This window comes from Equus quagga, chromosome 11 (genome assembly GCF_021613505.1).
Source record: "Equus quagga isolate Etosha38 chromosome 11, UCLA_HA_Equagga_1.0, whole genome shotgun sequence".
NCBI classification, from domain to species: domain Eukaryota; kingdom Metazoa; phylum Chordata; class Mammalia; order Perissodactyla; family Equidae; genus Equus; species Equus quagga.
Window position 1 is genome coordinate 50491545 of NC_060277.1, and position 20805 is coordinate 50512349.

Genomic DNA, 20805 nt, shown 5'->3' on the forward strand with positions numbered 1-20805 from the left:
GTGTGCTTCCCTTCTGTGTTGGGCTGAGTACCAAGACATGTATACAGTAGTCTCCTCTTATCTGCGACAGATACGTTCCAAGACCCCCCAGCAGATGCCTAAAACTGTGAATAGTACCAAACCTTATATGTGTTATGTTTTTTCCTATTCATACATACCTATGATAAAGTTTAACTTATAAATTAGGTGTAATAAAAGATTAATGATCCTTTGAGGCCATTATTAAGTAAAATAAGGGTTACTTGAACATAAGCACTGCCATACCACAACAGTCGATCTGATAACCGAGATGGCTACTACGTGACTAACGAACAGGTAGCCTATACAGTCTGGATATGCTGGACAAGGGGATGATTCATGTCCAGGGCAGGACAGAGCAGGATGGTGCAAGATTTCATCACACTGCTCAGAACGGCGTGCAATTTAAAACTTAGGAGTTTTTCTTTCTGGAATTTTCCCCTTAATACCTTTGAACCGCAGTTTATCACAGGTAATTGAAACTTCAGAAAGCAAAACTGAAGATAGGGGAGGACTACTGGATATTGTTTGAGGAAGTAAAAGAAGATAGCAGCTAATTCTTTCAGGGGTAGTCTGGAAATATTTCACAGAGGAAATACCATGGAGGTGCCATTTTCAGTTGGTGCTTGAAGGATACGTTAATATTTATCACATTTATACTTGAAGTGGGAGTGTTGTGGTCAAAAGCTCCAGAGCATAAAGGTGTTTATACTAATAGGAAAGGAGGAGAGTCAAGTAATTCCATGTGACTGGGACGAATGAGAGTTGATGCTGGAAAAGTAGGATGGGTTAAAACACACCAGGTTCCTTCCTACCTCAGAGCCTTTGTACCAACTCTTGCCTTCTATCTGGAGTGTTTGTTTTCTAGGTCTTTACATGGATGACTAATTCTCAAATGCTGCCTTCTCAAGGAGGGTTTTTTTCACTTTTCTGATTCACCGTCTCTCTTCCTTCCCCATTTTCTCTTTCTCATCATTTTTATTTTAACAGCATTTTTCACAATCTGCTTTTATGTTTTGGTTTATTGTTCAGTTAGATGTTAGAGTGTTAGATCCCTGAAGATCGGGGACCTTGATGTCTCTTATTCACCACTGAATCCTCCATTCCTTGGCGTAGTTTCTAACACATAGTAGACACTTGAGAATTTGTTGAATAAATGAAGCAGTAAAGTTCTTTGATAGGATGGATAGTCACATTTGCCTTTATTAAAAAAACTGTGATCTAAAATGAAATCCTACTTTTGTCACTTACTAATATATGACTTTGAGTAGTTATGTTGGTTTTCTCATCTGTAAAATAGAGTTAATAATATATACCTAATTGAGTTATTGTGAGGCTTAAATAAGTGCCGGAATCATGGTGAACACTTAGTAAAAGTTAGGGATCATCATCACTATTGTTATTTTTAACAAATTAAGATTGGCGGGGCATGTTTCCCTTTTTTGACTTTCATCATTTATAGTTGATCATTTTAGGTCTTTTACGCAAGCAATATTTATATTTAATTCTGGACTCACAGTCAAGTTAATGAGTAAAATGATTTGAATAGTTGACTACAGTATCCTTAGCATTTTGCTTGGTATTACATAGGACTGAACCAAGTTTTAAGTCAGCAAGCAAACCAGGAGATAAGCCCACTGGACAGCATGATTCAAAGACTACAACAGGAGCAAGACCTGAGACGTTCTGGTGAAGCAGGTATCAGTAATACCAGCCGTTTAAGTAGAGGTAAGCAGTGATTCTCTTAAGTGAAATATTAAACTGGAACAGTCGAAATCTCCCAACAGTAGAAAAGCATTTAAACAAATTATGGTACATGCATAAAATATTAGGCTGCCAAACTGATCATGTTTTTGAAGAGTATTTATGACCTGTGAAAATGTTCATAATATAAGGTTTCAAGCTGTAGGTAATGAGTTTTTTAATATATGTATTCTTCCAAATTTTCTGTAATAAACATGTAGAACTTAGAAAAACTTTAAAAATCAATTTATTCCGTAATTTAAAAAATATATTCAAAGCCACACTGTCAAATATCTCATCACTGTTATTGTTGTATATTATTAAATTTTAAGAGAAAAGTTAAAGCACATTTATGAACCATAAATGTTCTTGAGTTTGTCTGGTTTTTCTTCTTATAAAGTTTTCCCAAAAATACATAGCGTTTTTTTTTTTCAAGTAATGATTTTACATCTTTGGGACTTAACAGTCAATAGTTTTGATTAATTAACTTATCTAATCAACTGAAGAACCGTGTTTTATTTCTATTAAACTTTTGCCTGTAGTGTAGTTCTTGATTTGGTATTTTAGTCATTTATACAGTATGAAGTTTCATGTGGAAAATAGTATAGACTTTTTTTTCCGTCGTGAGCTAATGGAGAAGTGTCTCTAAATAGAACTTATGTTAATTTTTTCACTTAGGCTCTGTAAGTTCTACCTCAGAGGTTCATTCACCACCAAATGTAGGACTAAGGCGCAGTGGACAAATTGAAGGTGTACGGCAAATGCACAGCAATGCACCAAGAAGTGAAATAGCCACAGAGCGGGATCTTGTCGCTTGGAGTCGAAGGGTGGTAGTACCTGAGCTGTCTGCTGGTGTAGCCAGGTAAGGGGAGTTGTAAATTTGTATGTAACACAGTTGTTTATGTTCGTTTTGAATTAAAGTCTCCAAAATACCTTTTCAGCTCTATAATTTATTTTAAATTTATCTGAAGACCCTGTGTTTTAAACTATTGATGATTCTGGAGAAAAATTAAATTTCAGTATATGTTCTTTTCTAGAGTGGTTCATGTAAATAATATGAGGGGGTGATGTGTTACGGTAAATGGGGGGAATCATAAATTTGGATTGAGTAAAGATGAGATTTTATTGAGTAGCATATTTAACTGTCTTGTTTGCATCTTAAAACATTTCATAACGTTATAATTAAGTTTTTTATGGACTTTACTATTGTTCACATGATATCAGAGCATAGTGAAAGTACATTATATTTATTGGTAACACATTATATAAATTTTTTTACATGTTAAAATGATTCTTTTTTAATATTTAAAAGTATACATTTATAAAGTATTAATTTGATATCCTTTCTCAAGGTCTGTGTTATGAGAATACTTTATATCCAGTTCTTTTGATTCTTTAGTAATGAAATGTTCATGAATGTGGTCCATATGAACCTAACTAATACTGACTATATAACATATATAACATATAATACTATACTATAATAAAAATATGAAAATCAAAATGTGAATTTGATTTTAGGACTTTGCAGTTCTTAAACTCAAAAGATAATAGTAATTAAATATTTTTTAATCTGTTTATATAGATTATGCTTTTTGATTGGATGATACTTCAAATTTGTGTTAAGATTTAGGGTTAAATATATACCTAAAGTATAAATTTAAACAATCATTTTTTATCTGGTGACAAATACACCCAGATGTTCTTAATAAAAAAATAACTCCCCTAGTATATTTTTAGTTGGATTCCTGCCCACTTTTTAATTCTAATGTTAAGGTTAGTAGGGGGTGCAATAAATAACACCCATCTTTTCAACAAGAGTTCTGAAGTAATTGAAAACACAAAAGAATAGACAGATAGGAAATGAGAATATTACTATTTATTATTGATACAGCTGTGAAGAATGTAGCTTTTACCTGCATGAAAGTGTGCTTCCTAATACTGAACCCCAAACACAGGTAGCACTGGGCTATAGTGTATCTCCCCACGGAAGGCAGTTGTTTTACTTCTTTGAAGTGCAGAGCAGAATGTGTACATTGTAAGAAGTGGCATGAGACTGGGCCAGGCTGAGCTGAGTTTTCCTTCCAGAGCACACCAATTAATTAGCTCACTCCTCCTCCCCTGAAGAAGAATGAGTAAGGAGGTGATAAGAGGCCAGGAGTGGGTTGCTACTTGGTAGAGGTCCCTGCACATGGAAGAAAACATGAGGAGTGGGGAAGATTTGTTTCTCTTCAAATATTCTTCACCTTTTTATCTCTTTTTCATTGGGCTTAACAACTGAGCCTGTGGTCAGGTGAGACTGTGGCCATTAATTCACAGAATATTCAACCTGGAGCTTTGCCCCACTTAGTACTCTTGCTTTGAGAATCTTCCTGCGATATACCTACTGATAGGTAATTTAAAGTTTGCCCCTATAAGGTTCTTAAATGGGTCAGACTAGTACATTAATTAAAGTTAATCTCATCACATAGCCAGCAAAGGACTACTATCTATAATATGTAAAAAACTCTCAAAACTCAACAGTAAAGATGACAATCCAATCAGAAAATAGGCAGAAGACATGAACAGACATTTCATCAGAGGATATACAGATGGCAAATAAACACATGAAAAAATATTCAACATCATTAGCCATTAGAGAAATACAAATTAAAACTACATTGAAATAATCTATTCCCAACAGAATGGCTAAAATATAGTGACAGCACCAGATGCAGGGGGTAGGATGTGGAGAATGGATCACTCATGCACTGCTGATGGAAATGTAAAATGGTGCAGCCACTCTGGAAAACCGTTTGCTGCTTTCTTAAAAACCTAAACATGCAACTACCATATGATCCAGTGATTGCACTCTTTGGGACTTAATCTCAAAGAAATGAAAATTTATGTAGACACAAAAACCTGTACGAAAATGTATAGCAGCTTTATTTCTAATAGCCAAAACCTAGAAGCAACCCAGATTTCCTTCAGTGGGTGCATGGTTCAACAAACTGCTATGTCCACACCATGGAATACTACTCTGCAAACAAAGGAACAAGCTATTGGCACAATTGGAATGAATCTTGAAGGAATTAAACTGAGTGAGAAACCAATCTCAAATTTTACAGACTGTATTATTCCATTTATGGACTGTTCTTGAAATGACAAAAGTATAAAGATGGAGAACAGATTAGTAATTGCTAGACATTGGAGGGGAGAAGGGCTGAGGAGGAGAAGAGAAAGATGGGTATGATTATTAAAAGGCCACCATGAGGGATCTTTGTGGTATGAAAATGTCCTGTATCTTGACTGGGGTGGTGGATACACAAACCTACACTTGACTAACTTGAATAGAACTAAGCATATACATAAGTAGAAGTAAAATTCTGAATAATTTCAGTGGGTTTTATCAGCGTCAACAGCCAGGTTGTGGTATTGTACTATAGTTTTGCCAGATACTTCCATTGGAGGAAACTAGGTAAAGAATACAAGTAATCTCTCTGTTTTATTTCTTAAAATTGTATTTGAATCTACAGTTATCTCAATAAAAAGTTTAATTTAAAAAAATAAAAATTGTCAAAATCAAACAAAAAATTAAGGATATTCTTTTCACAGGATTTAAATTTACTCATTTTATTTCCCATTCAGAATTATAACCAGCCACATAGAGATTCTGCAGTTAAGTAAAGTGACAGGAATATATTCTAGTAATAAAATATCAACATTATAGAGCTATTCCAAGTTTGAGTAGTAACTCCCTTCCAACTGTGGAATCTTCAGGGAAAAGTTAATACCCTTGCAGTTCACAAACTTTAAACTTTTAAGGAATTAAAGTAAAAATAAAATTCTCTTGTCCTTCTGAGTTCAGCTTCCATGAAATTAAAGTTCATAATTAATGTTCTCGGCTTTTTCTGTTGCTCAATTTCAGCTTGATGCCTGGATAGAGCTGAAGTTTTTTCAGTAGCTGAAGCCTGACCTACCTTTCACTGGAGAGAATGTAGTTCTTTCAGAGCATTAGGAGTTATGCTAGTTCAACCTCGAAGTTCTGTTCTCCCTCTTTTTTTTTCCTTAAAGATTCCAGCTATCTATATGGTACACAAGATTATCACAGACAGCATAAGCCCTACACTGACATAATTTTAAAAAAATAAATAAACCCAATTTCTAACCCTTGGAGCAGTTACCTTAGGAATAACCATGTTCCCATGAACCTAATACATGATTTGCCAAAAGACTACAGCAGAAACAGTAGTATGAACTTCAGGTAGATAGAGTCTGCCTTTCCAGTATTCCAGTCATGTAATGCCGAATGTTGTGAGCTCAGACTCAGAAATCTTTATCGTGTACCTCTGTCTGAAAAGAAAACACCAGGAGTAGCATTCCTTCTCTGACACGTGACATTCCTTTTAGGGAGAAGTCATTTGTAAAAATTCTAGATTAACATGTATATATGGCTTTTAATTCTCTTTCAGTAGGCAAGAAGAATGGAGAACTGCAAAGGGAGAAGAAGAAATAAAGACCTATAGGTCAGAAGAGAAAAGAAAACATTTCACTGTTCCAAAAGAAAATAAAATACCCAGTGTCTCAAAGGTAAATAGTAGTTAATTTGATGTTTAATAATTGCTTCATAAATATAATGACCATTTTAAGGCCCTTTCTTAATTAAAAATGGTAACATCATAAACAGGATATTAATGAAATAAAATTAATATAGTTAATTTTTCAGTATCTCTTTGAATTATCTATTGTGTTTACCATTTAAAAATTTTAATTCTACGTTTCCTACCTTCTAGCATACCTTTTACTCAAATGCCAATTATTATATGCCCATCAAATCTAACAAATGATATCATGAGCCTAAGCAAGATCTTTTTTTAGTTCTGCCATTGGTTGCACACTTTAAAACAGTTTTGCTTTTGGTTTGTTGTCCTATGCATTTTTCTTTTTTTTCCTGTTTTGCACCTGTTTCTTATTGCAGATATTCAAGTCAGCTATGCTGCTATAAATAACAATTTTTATTTTCTCCATTAAAAAAGGTAAATTGTCTCTCAGTTTGCCCTCTTGGTTTCTCTGTCATCCTCTTCTGGAAAAACTTCTGGATCTAGTGAATTTCAGTTGCTCATGCCCTAATCTGGAGAGTTACATGTTGTGTACCTGAGTATCAAGGAATCACAATTATTCACTCTTCCATTCCCTTTTTTTTTTTTTTTAATCATCTTAGCTTGAAAGCTTCAGAGCCTTAGAATCTGAAATTGAGGAAATGTATATGGAATTCTTTTCAGTTACAAGTCACCACCTAAGCAGTGATTTAAACAAAGAAAAGATAATCGGTCTCTTGACCCAGCCTTATGCTCCTTCATTTTTATTTTAGTTCCTTAAACCTTCTAAATTAATATCCTTTTCTAGAGCTCTCTTAAGTTTTGTGATTCTTTAAAGGACTCAAGTAGTCCTTTGCTATTTTATGTTTTCCTTTACTAAGGATATCATACCCTAGGATCGTTAGGACCCCACAGAGAATTCTTGTTAGTATAATCTGAAATAACCTTTTGTTTTTGTTTTTTTGTTGCTGTTAGTTGGTTTTTTTTTCATGGTGACTGGAAAGCATGCCCTTTTTTGTATGCTTTGCTTAGAATCCAAGAATGTGGGGACATAAACTCATGTAATGATGGTGAGAGTTTGTGTTGCTTACACGTTTATGGATGGCATATGATAATATCTGTTAAAATTAAAAGGATGTGCTTATCTTTTAATCCAGTAGTGATACTTTGAAGACTGTTTTTTAAGAAAGAAAAGTACTCATGTGAATGTCTATACGTATGTATGCGTGTCCATGCGGATAGTTATAGTTTGGGAGCAAAAACTGGAATAACTTGAGTGTTCATTGGTGGAAGATAGGTAGGATGTCATGCCATCTCTGTACTTGTGGAATGTTATACAGCTTTTTTAATCCGTGAGCTAGAGCTCACTCCATTGCATTAGACAAATGTTCATGATGTGTTTATTGTTAAGTGAAAAAGTAAGTTAAAATGATAATGTTTATAATATGACCTCACCTTTGCTTTTCAGATTTTATGTGAATGGAGAAAGGTTTGAAATCACACTTATTAGGTTATTAACGTTAATAATAGCAGATGTACAAATTATGAGATGCCATCTTTCATCTCAGTTATAGTTTTTTTCTTCTTATAATAGAGGAAAGTATATATTAATACAAAAAATGTTTAGAAAGTGGTTATAAAGTTGACTTTTGGCAGTAGATTTGGTCCCCAAATTAAAGTGGCTTAAACCAGGTGAAAATATATTTCTGATGTAAAAGCCTGAGTAGGTTGTCCAGGCCTGGTACGATGCCCTCAGTATTGAAAACTGAAGCTCTTTCGTTTTTCTGATCCTCTCATGTGTTGAATTTTACCTAATACCTCAAGATATCAGCATCTTCACTTAAGGCTGCAGAGTGGAGGATCAAGTCAATGAGGAAGATACAGAGGGCACAAATGCTTTTCCTCAGGAAGCTTCTTCAAAGTTGCTCTGCAACATTGTGTCAGATGTCTCATTGGCCAAAGTTTAATCATATGAAACTCCAACAAAGAAAATTTTATTTTTGTGCAAGAGGGGGAGAACAGATGTTGGTGGACAACCAGCTTTCTCTTCCACTGCATTATTTACTAAGGCATTAAAAACATTTATGTCCTTTGACTTTTAATTTATCCTAAAGAAATACAGTAGTTCCCCCTTAGCCACGGGATTCTTTCCAAGACCCCCAGTGGATTCCTTAAAGCACAGTTAGTTATCACACCCTGTATATACTATGCTTTTTCCTTATGATAAAGTTTAATTTATAAATTAGGCACAGGAAGAGATTAACAATAGCTAATAATAAAATAGAACAATTGTAACAATATGCTGTAATAAAAGTTACGACAGATTTTAGCAACCTCACGTGGTTTTTTTTTTCCCTTACTAAGTTGAGAACTTTTACGTTTTCACTTAAAAGATGCGCTTTACGGCTTCTCTCTGGCATATCTGAATTGCCAGCATCACTGCTCTGATGTTTTGGGGCCATTATTAAATAAAGTAAAGGTTACTTGAACACAAGCACTGTGATACCACAACCATCCATCTGATAACCGAGATGGCTCATTAAGTGACTGAAAGCAGGTACTGTGTATGCAGCATGGATAGGCTGAACAAAGGGATGATTCACACCCTGGGTGGACAGAGTGAGATTGTCACACTACTCAGAATGGCTTGAGGTTTAAAACTTATGAATTGTTTATTTCTGGGATTTTCTATTTAATATTTTCGAGGCATGGTTGACCACGGATAACTGAAACCATGGAAAGCGAGTGTGGATAAGGAGGTACTTCTGTATAAAATTGTGGATAGAGCTATACAAAATGGAACAAATTGCAATTTTTAATGAAATGGATTTGAGTAGGTAAATATGTTAAATGAAAGAAGCATGGTACATTGCATCCTTAACAATGGATTACTCAAAATTTGTGAGATTATAGCTGAATATTATTGCCTTTTTATACATTTACGTATTTCCCAAAGTTTTCAAAAATTAGGAAACCCTTCAGTAATCCTTTCAGAGAGAATCTGTGTGGAGTAAATCTTGTGTCCTTGTATATGAAAATGTCTTTTATTTCACTTGGTTATGACAAGTGGCTGCCCTGACAAGAGAAGGGCTTAAGTGCAAGGAAGAATTCTAGTGACAACTCTGGTTATGGAGAAGAAACTGAAGGGTGGAGATAGATGGAGGAACAGGGAATGGTTGAACTCACATTGCAGTATTATAGGTCTTGAGGTACATACCGTCTCTCGCTACACATCCAGAATCTTTTTTAGGAGTGCAAAGCAAGACCTAGATTTTTACTCTTTTTCTTCCTCTCCTTCCCCAAGTAGTATTATCGCCCAACATGCTTGTGAAGCTAGTGCGTGATGGGGGAAAAAAAGCCACACCACAAATGGACTTATGATAGACACAGGGAAACTAATGGGATGCACAGAACAAATAGGCAAAATAGCACCTTCTTAGAGAGAGATGAGGAGATATTGGAAAGAAGGTGAAACGACAAGCAGTTCTTGAGAGGATCCTGTTAGAGATACTGGGATGAAAGATATTGTTATTGAAATAAAGAACTCAATGGATGAGTTGAAGAGAGGAATATATAACACTGGAAAATGAGTTAGTAAGCTGGAAAGTCAAGTTGAAGAACTCTCCCAGAATGCATCAACAAGAGATAAAATGTTGGAGAGAACAAGAGAAATGTAAAAAACATAGATTTATGTATATTTATGTAATATGTATATATATGGGGGCACAATTAGTAGTAGTAGCATAAGCATTATTTAATAAGAGCCTTTGAAGAAGAGAAAATATACAGAGGGAGGGAAGAGTTAAAAAAAGTAATGCACCAGAAATTCCTAGAATTAACCTCTGACTACTTCTGTGTCAATCAGGATAAATAAGGAAAAACTAATATAAGATAAAAAATTTTAAACCTCAACTAAGCATTATAGTGAGATTTGAGAACACCTGAAACAAAGAGAACATTCTGACACAGTAGCTAATTTCTGGTTGGAATGGTGACAACATGCTGGACCAAAGTGCTAACATGCCTTGGTTCAAGGAATGGAAAGTCACATGTAAAGATGGTAATTAACCAGTGGAACTGTGCTGCTTGAAGCTCTGGATTTGCATCCTGCCACCAGCTTGACCAACTGACAAGCCCTTGTGCCTGCCCCTCCAGGACGTCCACAAAATTGGTGGTATTGGTACGGTCCCTGTGGGCCAAGCAGAGACTGGTATTCTCAAGCCCAGCATGGTGGTTACCTTTGCTCCAGTTACCATTACAGCTCAAGTGAAGTCTGTTGAACTACACCATGAAGCTCTTCCTGGGGACAGTATGGGCTTCACTGTAAGAAATGTGTCTGGCAAAGATGCTCGTCGTGGCGACATGGATGGTGAGAGCAAAAATAACCCACCAATGGCAGCAGGGGGCTTCACAGCTCAGGTGATGATGCAGTTATCCAGACCACATCAGTGCTGGCTGTGCACCTATGCTGAATTGTCACACAGCTCACATTGGTTGCAAGTTTGCTGAACCAAAGGAGAAAATTTTTTGATCTGAGACAAAGCTGGAAGATGGCCCTAAACTCTTGAAATCTGGTGATGCTGCCGTTGTTGATATGGTTCCTAGCAAGCTGTGTGTTGAGAGCTTCTTTTACTCTTCTTCTCTGGTTCATTTTGCTGTTCATGAGACAGCATGGGACAGACAGACAGTGGACAAGAAGGCTGGTAGAGCTGGCACGGTCACCAAGACTGCCCAGAAAGTTCAAAAGACTAAGTGATTGGGGCTGCCCCCGTGGCCGAGTGGTTGGGTTCTCGTGCTCCGCTGCAGGTGGCCCAGTGTTTCGTTGGTTCGAATGCTGGGCGCAGACATGGCACTGCTCATCAAGCCATGCTAGGGCAGCGTCCCACATGCCACAACTAGATGGACCCACACCGCAGAATTTACAACTATGTATTGGGGGGCTTTGGAGAGAAAAAGGAAAAAAGTAAAATCTTGGGGGGGGGGTGACTAAGTGATTATTGCCCCTGTTACCTGCCACCTCATCTTAATCATTGGTGGAAGAACAATCTCAGAGCTGTTTATCTCACTTGGCCATTTAAGTTTAAAAAGTAAAAGACTGTTTAATGATAATGCTTTGTAAACCCTTGAAGGAAAGGGGAATGGTTTGTGGACCGTTTGTTTTTTCTGTGTGAAGCAGTTTTAAAGTTAATTAATTTTTAAATCGGTACTTTTTAATGGAAACAACTTCACCAAAAATCTGTCAAAGAATTTTGAGACCCATCAAAGCAAAGTTTAATAATAAGGAAAAAAAAGTGAAGATTTAATTGTAGGTTCAAAGGAACGAAGATATAGTTATAAGTTCAAAGCTATTTTCTGTCAACACTTTAAAGATAGTGCTCCTTTTTCTTATTGTATGATATATTGTATGTGCAAGTCTGATGTCAATCTTACTCTTTTTTTGAAGGTAATCTTTATTATTTTCCCTTTATTTTTTATATTCCCCAGTTTGGTTTTTTTCAAGTGTAAATTCTTGTATTTGTTGTTTGTTCATCTGTCAGCGTGTTGAACTTTATCGATTTTTATTGGTGATTGTTAGTTGTGTTCTCATCTGCTGTGGAAGACTTCTCCCACATTTGTCTGCAGCAGAAGAGATAGCCAGCTATCTGGTATCCTAGCCTCATAGTGGCAAGGTAGTTTTGTGATCACTGTTTTGGATTCCAGTTTGCCTCTGCCTATTACATATGCGTCACAGCCCATGGTCCTCTTTCTTGTATCTGTTATATGGGTTTAGTGTGGGTACAGGAGAGTTCAATGTTAGGCTTAGTCTGTTAATATGAATCCTTAAATCTGTGTCACTTAGGGGGAAAAAAGAGTTTTTATAACTTATCAATCAGTAAGTAAATTTCAACAGATCGTCACAAATCTGTCATTTAACTTGATGTAATTTAAAAATATTTGGAGCTGCTACTGTAATCTCTAGTCCGCTTATGGGGTATCTTATGAATAAATTTTTTTATAATTAAAAAATATACAACTTTTGCAGTAAAAAGCATGCTCTTTAAGCATACTATAAATAAACTTAATGTACTTTTTTTCCAGAATCATGCTCATGAGCATTTCCTCGATCTTGGAGAATCTAAAAAGCAGCAAGCGAATCAACACAATTATCGTACGAGATCTGCATTGGAAGAGACTCCTAGACCTTCGGAAGAAATAGAAAATGGCACTAGTTCTTCAGATGTAAGATCTCAGCACATTCATAAATTTGTTTCCCTTTTTATTTGTTTTTTAATATGAGTTTCATTCTTCACATTAATTGATCTTTTATAGATGTAGCTCAAACATGGTATTTCCGGGTCTTACATAAATGAGAGTGATAGCTTCCATTTACCAGAGACCTACTATGTATGTTCCAGGCATGGCACACATATTTGTAATATCAAATGCACAAAACAAATGCATATGAATTAATTATTCCCATTTTCCCATTTTGTCTATGAGGGATCTGAGGTTCAAAGACATTTAGATTACACATTTACCTATTAAATGGTAAAGCAGGGATTAAACACAGGTTCCTTTTACTCTAAAGCCAAACTTTTTAAATGGTACCATGAAGCTCTAGTCTTTAACTGTAATAACTAATCAATAGGCATTTGGCACTTTGGATTAGTTTTTAATCTCTGTACCAGTTTATAGCTTTCTCAATGTAATTTTTAAAATATTCCTTATGTATAATTATTTCCATAAATATCATTGTCCTACTAAATTATATATTTTTTCAACAAGGCAATCAATTTGCAATCACAAATAATCTTATTGAGCACTTAGAACCATCTCCCTTCCCTTCCCCCACTCTACCTGTCGCGCCCCCCCCCCCCCCGGGTCAATCACTATGATCTTAGATATTGACGGCTGTACATTTTTGAACCCGTGTTGTGCTTTGCACTGTTAGACATATATGGGAATTCTCTGAGTATATTCTCTATGGACAGGGCAGTATTAACTCAAACTGAAGAGTATTCTAACCACAATTTATTTTTTTTTAAAGATTGGCCCTGAGCTAACATCTATTGCCAGTCTTTTCTTCTTCTTCTCCTCCCCAAAGCCCCCCAGTACCTAGTTGTGCATTCTTGTTGTAGGTCCTAGTTGTGCTATGTGGGACGCTGCCTCAGCATGGCTTAATGAGCAGTGATAGGTCCATGCCCAGGATCCAAACAGGTGAAACCCTGGGCCGCTGAAGCAGAGCATGTGAACTTAATCACTAGGCCATGAGGCCGGCCCCTTCTAACTACAGTTTATAAGTTAGTCTGCAGTGGCTTTAGGTCCTAGTATGGCCAGGTCAAAATGATATGTCCAATCTGGTAAAAAGATCAAATTATGTAATTAGCAATAATTACATAAATTTGATACATGACAATTTCAGTATACACACAGAACATATGTGTGGGCTAATTATTTGCCTTATAAAATGTTTCTTGGGGCTGGCCTGGTGGCATAGTGCTAAGCTCACACTCTGTGCTTTGGCAGCCTGGGATTTGTGGGTTCAGATCCCAGATACAGACCTTTGTATCACTTATCAAGCCATGCTGTCACGTGCGTCCACATATAAAATAGAGGAAGATGGGCATGGATGTTAGTTCAGGGCCAGTCGTCCTCAGCAAAAAAAGAGGAAGATTGGCAGCAGATGTTAGCTCAGGGCTAATCTTCCTCAACCAAAAAATAAATAAATAAATAAAATGTTTATTTTTGAAGATGTACAGTATGATTCTTTTAATAGTAAATTTCTATAAAATATTTTAAATATGATTTGCCTTATTAGAAACATACATTTCCAGGTATATCTGTTACATAAGAAAAATTTACTAAATCCATCATTTGTCTTCAAAACTAATTTGTTTATGGTTTAACATTGTTTTAGAGCAATTGAATAAATTTCTAGAGGGATATGTTGAGAACAGACTATCACCTTGGGCACAATATATTAATTCATGGAAAGAATCTTGGTTTTCCTTGGTTCAAGTATTTTGTACTTCCATGTAGTTCGTCTTTATTTTGTGTTTAGAATGTGGGAGTATGTTTCTTTTCTTCTTTAACAAAGTAGTATACTAAGGGTGAGAATAATCAGATCATTTGTTTAGATTTTTTTCACTTATATTCACAGATTAAATTTGGTTAAATAAAACCTATTGAATTTTGATCTTTTTATATTTGCTTAGTTTTCAAAACTCTGGAAAATTTATATAATACACATTCTTCATTAATAAGCCATCATAAAAGGAAAACTTTTCTTTCAAAATATACTATTTTATTTAATCAGTAAAGGAAATGATCTGAATGTGCCCAGCAAGTAATAACACTGAACCATTCTTTTGGAGAGTGGTCTAAGTTTTGGGGTAAAACGTCCTGAGTTCACATCAGGCTTAGGTGCTTATTAATTGTACTGCCTTGGGCAAGTTTCTTAACGGTCTTAAGCTTTGGTTTCTTTTCTTTACTTGCTCCTTACCACCAGCAGTCTTTTGTCCAGGTCAAATGGAGTGATATATATATAAAGTGCTTAAAATAGTTTCTGACATACAGTAAGAGCTTAATTAATGTGAGCTGCTATTTTTATTGAGCATGAAGTTTATTTGAGCAAGGGAGAAGTTATATAAGATTTTGTGACTCAAAAAACCCCAATTTTAATGAAGAAAATGGCTTCACAGGAATATCCTACTTTGACTAGAGAATATTTACTAAAGAGAAACAGAGTGTTTGGGTAGTTTTTAATATTCTACCATTTGGATAAAATATTACCAGAGTTGGAATATTCTTTTTCTGTGAGATAAAGCTGTTTTGATATAGTAATAATAAACCATAAAAGTTCCTAATTTTAAGCTTGTCAAAGCATCTGTAGAAATTTCAAGAAAGCTTAAATTTTAAAAAAGACCCAAGAATTAAGAATTAATTTCAAATGTTAACTATGAAATTTGATATCATTCAATGTAGAATATATGTTTTGAGGCTGGGGGGGAGGGGGAAACAACAAAATATGTTAATCATCCAAGAGATTGCTCTGGATCCACTATTAATAAGTATTAATCTTTGGATACGTTTAATAATTTGGATACATTTAATAATTATTAAATACACTTAGTTTTTTGCGTAAAAATATAAGATCTTTTCCAACTAATTTAAATGAGGTTTTAACTTAAATATCCTAATATGATTGGTACTGTAGTCATGCACCACGGAATGATGTTTTGGTCAGCAATGGACTGCGTATACATACTATAGTGGTCCCATAAGATTACTACCAGATAGTCTAAGTGTATTTGTAGGCTGTACCATCTAGGTTTGTGTAAGTATACTCTGATGTTTTCGTAACAACGAAATCGTCTAAAGACACATTTCTCAGAACATATTTCCACTGTTAAGTGCTGCATGGCTATATTAGATTATCAGTGATATTTTCTACAGTTACATATTGTTGTTTTGTAAAATTACGCAATAAAATATGTATTCAACGTCTTTTAGGAAGGTGAAGTTGTTGCTGTCAGTGGCGGAACATCTGAAGAGGAAGAGAGAGCGTGGCACAGTGATGGCAGTTCTAGGTAATTTCACGTATTTTTTCTCTTTCCAAACATACTATAGAACCTTTAGAAAGCTGAAGATTCTTTTTTTACCAGCAACATATTTAAAAGTCTCTTTGGGATTAAAGTTGGTTCCTCTTCAGAGATTTTTCTGTAGTTTCCAAAATTTAAGAGATTTTCTTTCTGACATGTTTTCTCTAGTAGAAAAAAAATTGGGGGTATTGCAACTAGATCTACAAAATGATGCTTTTAACTTTCTTAGTTGATGTTTTATCTTCTGAATGCTATTTTTCGTAATACTGAACCACAAACTAGTTTCATTACTGGTTTTTAGAAATATTTGAGCATTAAGTTATAAAAGTAATGAAATCTTATAGAATTAACTATCTTATGTAGTGGGATTTGTTGAATGCTAATAATGTTTTCTTCTGGCACTGAGAATAAGCTTTCTTTTTTCTTGTTACCTCACCCTATTTGACCATGTCAGTGAGGATTCTTTCCCCTCTTTATGCTGGTGATTCACATTGTGATAAAGCTGATGGCCTTGGCTGACCTTGTAAGGTCTTAGTAGCAAGAAGGAGTGTAGCCTTTGAGAATGGGAATTATGTTTAGTCCTTTACACTTATTTTCGGCAGCAGTAGCTCTTAAAATTGCCAAAGAAACCAAGAGGTGGAGGCTATAAAAATTCCTTTTATATCAGTATTAGAATCAAGGGCTTTACTATTCCCACAACAGTGACTCCCAGTAATGATCTGCCAGTACCCATGGTTATGTCTGGTAGTTGTCTGTATTTGAAACAGGGCAGTGAGAGAAAAACTCACTTTCTTTCAGCTCAGCAATGGAAATAGACTATCACAAACCATGAAACAACATAGAGGTTCTTGAATTGAAAGAGCAGTGGTGGTTTTAGCAGATGAGGGTTATTGTAAAGAACATGGGCTCTGGGGTTTGTAGTTAGGTATATGCTGGCAGCAGAAGACTTTCTGTAAGAGCTGAGTGCTCCAGAGAGTAGCAGCTCTGAGTATTTGGCAGGTACCATTTACAGTGACCGTGGCTGGGGTTAGTGTGAATAAATGCTCATAAGTTGAGGACAGCCTGTTCTTAGATAGGTGTTTGCTTTGCAGATGCATTTCCATGCAGCCAGAATAATGTCTGAAAATGTCTTTTATTTACGTTCTTTAAAATCACTTTAAATTTTAAAATGAAGTCATGAAATTATACTGGAAAACAACTTAATTATTTGATTCTTATCTGTCATGATTATTCTTGGGGGCCTATAGGTGAATACCTTTACTCTAGAAGACATTTGAGCCGGGGGAAGAGGTGGTGGTAGTGGAATAAAACTCCAGAAAAATCTGTCCTTTCAGTGTTAGAGTTATCAGCAGTGTTTTTAGAGGAATGGGGTCGTAGATCGCTTAATCTAGGCACACAAATTATTGATTTTAACATAATTTGGATTTCTTTAAGGCAGTAATGTTTTTAAAACTGTGCAAAATCAAGTAATATTCTCTCGTACTAAAATTAAAACAAAATAGAATAACTGGATTCTTTATTTTACAACAATGTTAGTTCAGTAAAACTTAGGTCTGTTGAAAGTAAACTGAAAAGAAATGGTAAACATGATTGTAGTGATACATAAAATACCAAGGCCTGTATTTTTCTGAATCATGGCATGCTCTGAAGCGTAGGATATACCTAAGGTGTATGGAGAGGCTAACTAAATTTTAAAGCACAACCTTCCTACTGGACAGGAACACTTCTGACCCTGCCAGTTCAATATCCAGCTACCAGGAGGGCACCAGTGCTCTTCTGTGGGAGTTCCCTCTGTCAAGAGCTCCCACCTCCCTTCAAAAAAGGAATCCCCTTTGCCACCTCCTCCTCAATTTTGGTACCTCCTGTGCTGTCTGGGGCCAGCTATCTTTCTGCTCTCGACTTGAGGAAGGTGACTGTGACCCTCTGCTCATTTTTGTATGCCCCACAATATTTTGAACATTTGTAGCTCTCAGAAATCAATATTTTTGTTAAAATCATAGAAGGCCCTTAAATTTGTTTCAATTAAAGCTATGGCCTTACTTATCTTAATTTCTTTTTTGAGATATTTAAGTAAGGTAAGCCTACAGAAGTTTAAGAAACTAGAAGATGAGTTGAGAGGGAAGTATTTTTAGTTCGTTTAGTATATACTATTCTGTCATTCTTCTTTATTTATGATCTTTCTTTACATTTTTCATAAAACAAAGTCTTGAAGTATATATCGTGTGTGTATTTTTTAAATGCATTTTTTCCTTCTAGCGACTACTCCAGTGATTATTCTGACTGGACAGCAGATGCAGGAATTAACCTGCAGCCACCAAAGAAAATTCCTAAGTATAAAACCAAGAAAGCAGAAAGCAGTTCAGATGAAGAAGAAGAATCTGAAAAACAGAAGCAAAAACAGATTAAAAAAGAAAGGAAAAAAGTGAATGAAGAAAAAGATGGACCAATATCACCAAAGAAAAAGAAGCCCAAAGAAAGAAAACAAAAGGTTGATTTTTTTTAAATATAATGTTTTCTATGAAAACAAAGCACACATTTTAAAAGTGCAGTTGTGAACATAATAAACATTGTTGAGGTGTACCGGCAAGGATTAGTAGAAAAATCTCAGAAGTACATGGTAGGAGAATAAATACCAAAATATATTTAGTTTACTGAAGTTTTAAATGTTTAGCGTGTGCGAGTATTTAGTTGTAGAATTTTCATATTTTAAATATTGAGCATTTACTCTTATGAACAGATTTTTCTTGACAATACGGTGGGATTTATTTATTTATGTATGTAAAAAATATATAATGCTACAAAGCATATAGTTTATTAGTCTTTGAATTGCCCTTGCCTTTTAACCATCCTTATTAATTGTTATTGCTGAAAATAAACAAAGCATAGGGGGAACATCACCTGGAATAAGAATGACAAAAGTTAGCATAGTTGACCACAAGGCTCGTATGAATCTACAGTTGGAACCTTCTGTTGTAACAGGCCTTTATTAATTCACAGAGTGTGTGCGCCACAATTAGACCATCCTTGCATCAGTACTGTTTTGATTACTATATCTCATCTGTGGATAATTTGAGACAGATTAGAGAAAGAGAGAAATGTTATAGAAATAAGATCTGTCAGCTCTTGTGGAGTTGGAATTCTTTAACAATAAGAGCTTTTTAACCTTTGCTCTAAAGTAAATGAAATACAAGGGATATGTTTTCTGTTTCCCAAAAGACTGTAAGTGGGAAGCATATTTGATTAAACAAAAGGAAGATTTTTTTCCAAACTTCTGCCAGTTGTAGAATTAAATATAGATTGTCATTTGTAGAATTAAATATTTAGGGAGACTGTCAAATCTTTATTCCCAGAGAGCTTTGAAAAATTTTAAGAATATGTCTTCTGAAGTGTTTATTGTATCTTCATCAGTTGAGCTCTTGATTGTTTCAGCCTTATAATTATGAATTACTTTAATTTGAATTCCACAGCCTGCTGTTCTTTCTGTCACCTCCTTTGCTTTTCCTGCTGTTCTTTTTGTCACCTCCTTTGCTTTTCCTACTGTTCTTTTTGTCACCTCCTTTGCTTGTTTGAGGAAGATTTACCAAAGAAAATACCATACATTTGCCCACAGCTTTTCTTTTCTGCTTTGTTAGTGATGATAAATGTAGGTTGATTCATTATTTTATGTGGTAGACAAGTTGGTTAAAGAAAACTGATTTAGCCGTAAATCTGGCTAGTAAGGTAAACATTTTTTTTTTCATCTTAAGAAGTTTTGATGAACTTTTGAGGTTTGCAGTGTTGTGTCACTCTGAGAACATAATTCTTCTGTCCCAAGAGTGCCATTTACTTCACCTGGTCCCCCTTGATTTGATAAACGACAAATTAATACCTTGTGCTCCTTTGTGCAGTGCCACATTTGGATCCACTGGTAATATTTGGCATATTTTAATTGCATTGTTTTGTTTGAGTATTGTGTCAGGATCTGTCTGCCATGAAATTTCTGTGGGATAGATTTTAAATAGCATAAGGTTAGGATATTATGGGCTATTCTCTTTAATTTGGATTTTGTTCATATGGGTTGGTATTAGCCTACAAGTGGATCTAAGAGTACAAAAATTGTTCATATTCTTTAGTCTTCTTGTTATCTCAAACAATAATTTTTCCCTTCTTATTGTAGAATTGTAGAGGTGGAAAGTAACTAGAGAGGGATCATTGAGTAATTGATATATATTCCACATATGAAAAAAGGAAAATATTTTCCATGTTGTTAATTCTATTTGAACTAATTAAGCAAAAAACAGTAAGGCAGATATAGAAAATGCTTGTTAAAAAGTAGAATTCTCCAGAGATTCAGTAATGTCATCTCAGATTGTATCTGACATATATATCCCTTATGCTTCCAGGAACTCTGGAAAATTAATAAATTTTTATCAAGTGCTTAGAATTTATAAAGCAACACAGTGCATGAATAGAAGAGTAAGACTCAGTTCTTATTCTCAAAACAATGTGTGACTAACAAGTTGCTTAAATCTCCTGAGATAAAAATAGAACAATTATACACACACACACCAAAAAGTATGATCACAGGGCTGGCCCTGTGGCCTAGTGGTTAAGTTTGGTGCAATCCACTTCAGCAGCCCAGGTTCAGTTCCTGGATGTGGACCTACACCAATCGTTGGTGTCCATGCTGTGGCAGTGACCCATGTATAAAATAGAGAAAGATTGGCATAGATGTTAGCTCAGGGCAAATCTTCCTCAGGAAAAAAACAGAAAAACAACTATCACATCATCTATATGTTTAATTGCCAGATTAATTTTAAAGATGATAACTCACAAATCAAATGGGGTCATCTTATCTTAGAGTTTCAGATAAGTCTTCCAGAAGAAATGAGACTTCAGATGGGCCT

At 35.2% G+C, this 20805-nt stretch overlaps 1 protein-coding gene across 4 annotated transcripts in view; it reads left to right on the forward strand.

The window, feature by feature from the left end:
• PHIP (pleckstrin homology domain interacting protein) overlaps window positions 1-20805 on the forward strand; it is a 130952-nt gene that overhangs the window by 69836 nt on the left and 40311 nt on the right. For 3 of the 4 annotated variants that reach the window (XM_046674974.1, XM_046674977.1, XM_046674978.1), the window contains exons 15-20: window positions 1609-1746; window positions 2440-2623; window positions 6213-6330; window positions 12417-12557; window positions 15831-15907; window positions 18176-18407. In XM_046674974.1, the coding sequence (XP_046530930.1) occupies window positions 1609-1746; window positions 2440-2623; window positions 6213-6330; window positions 12417-12557; window positions 15831-15907; window positions 18176-18407 (890 nt within the window). The remainder of the gene's footprint in view (window positions 1-1608; window positions 1747-2439; window positions 2624-6212; window positions 6331-12416; window positions 12558-15830; window positions 15908-18175; window positions 18408-20805) is intronic. The other variant, XM_046674975.1, reaches the window with a different exon arrangement.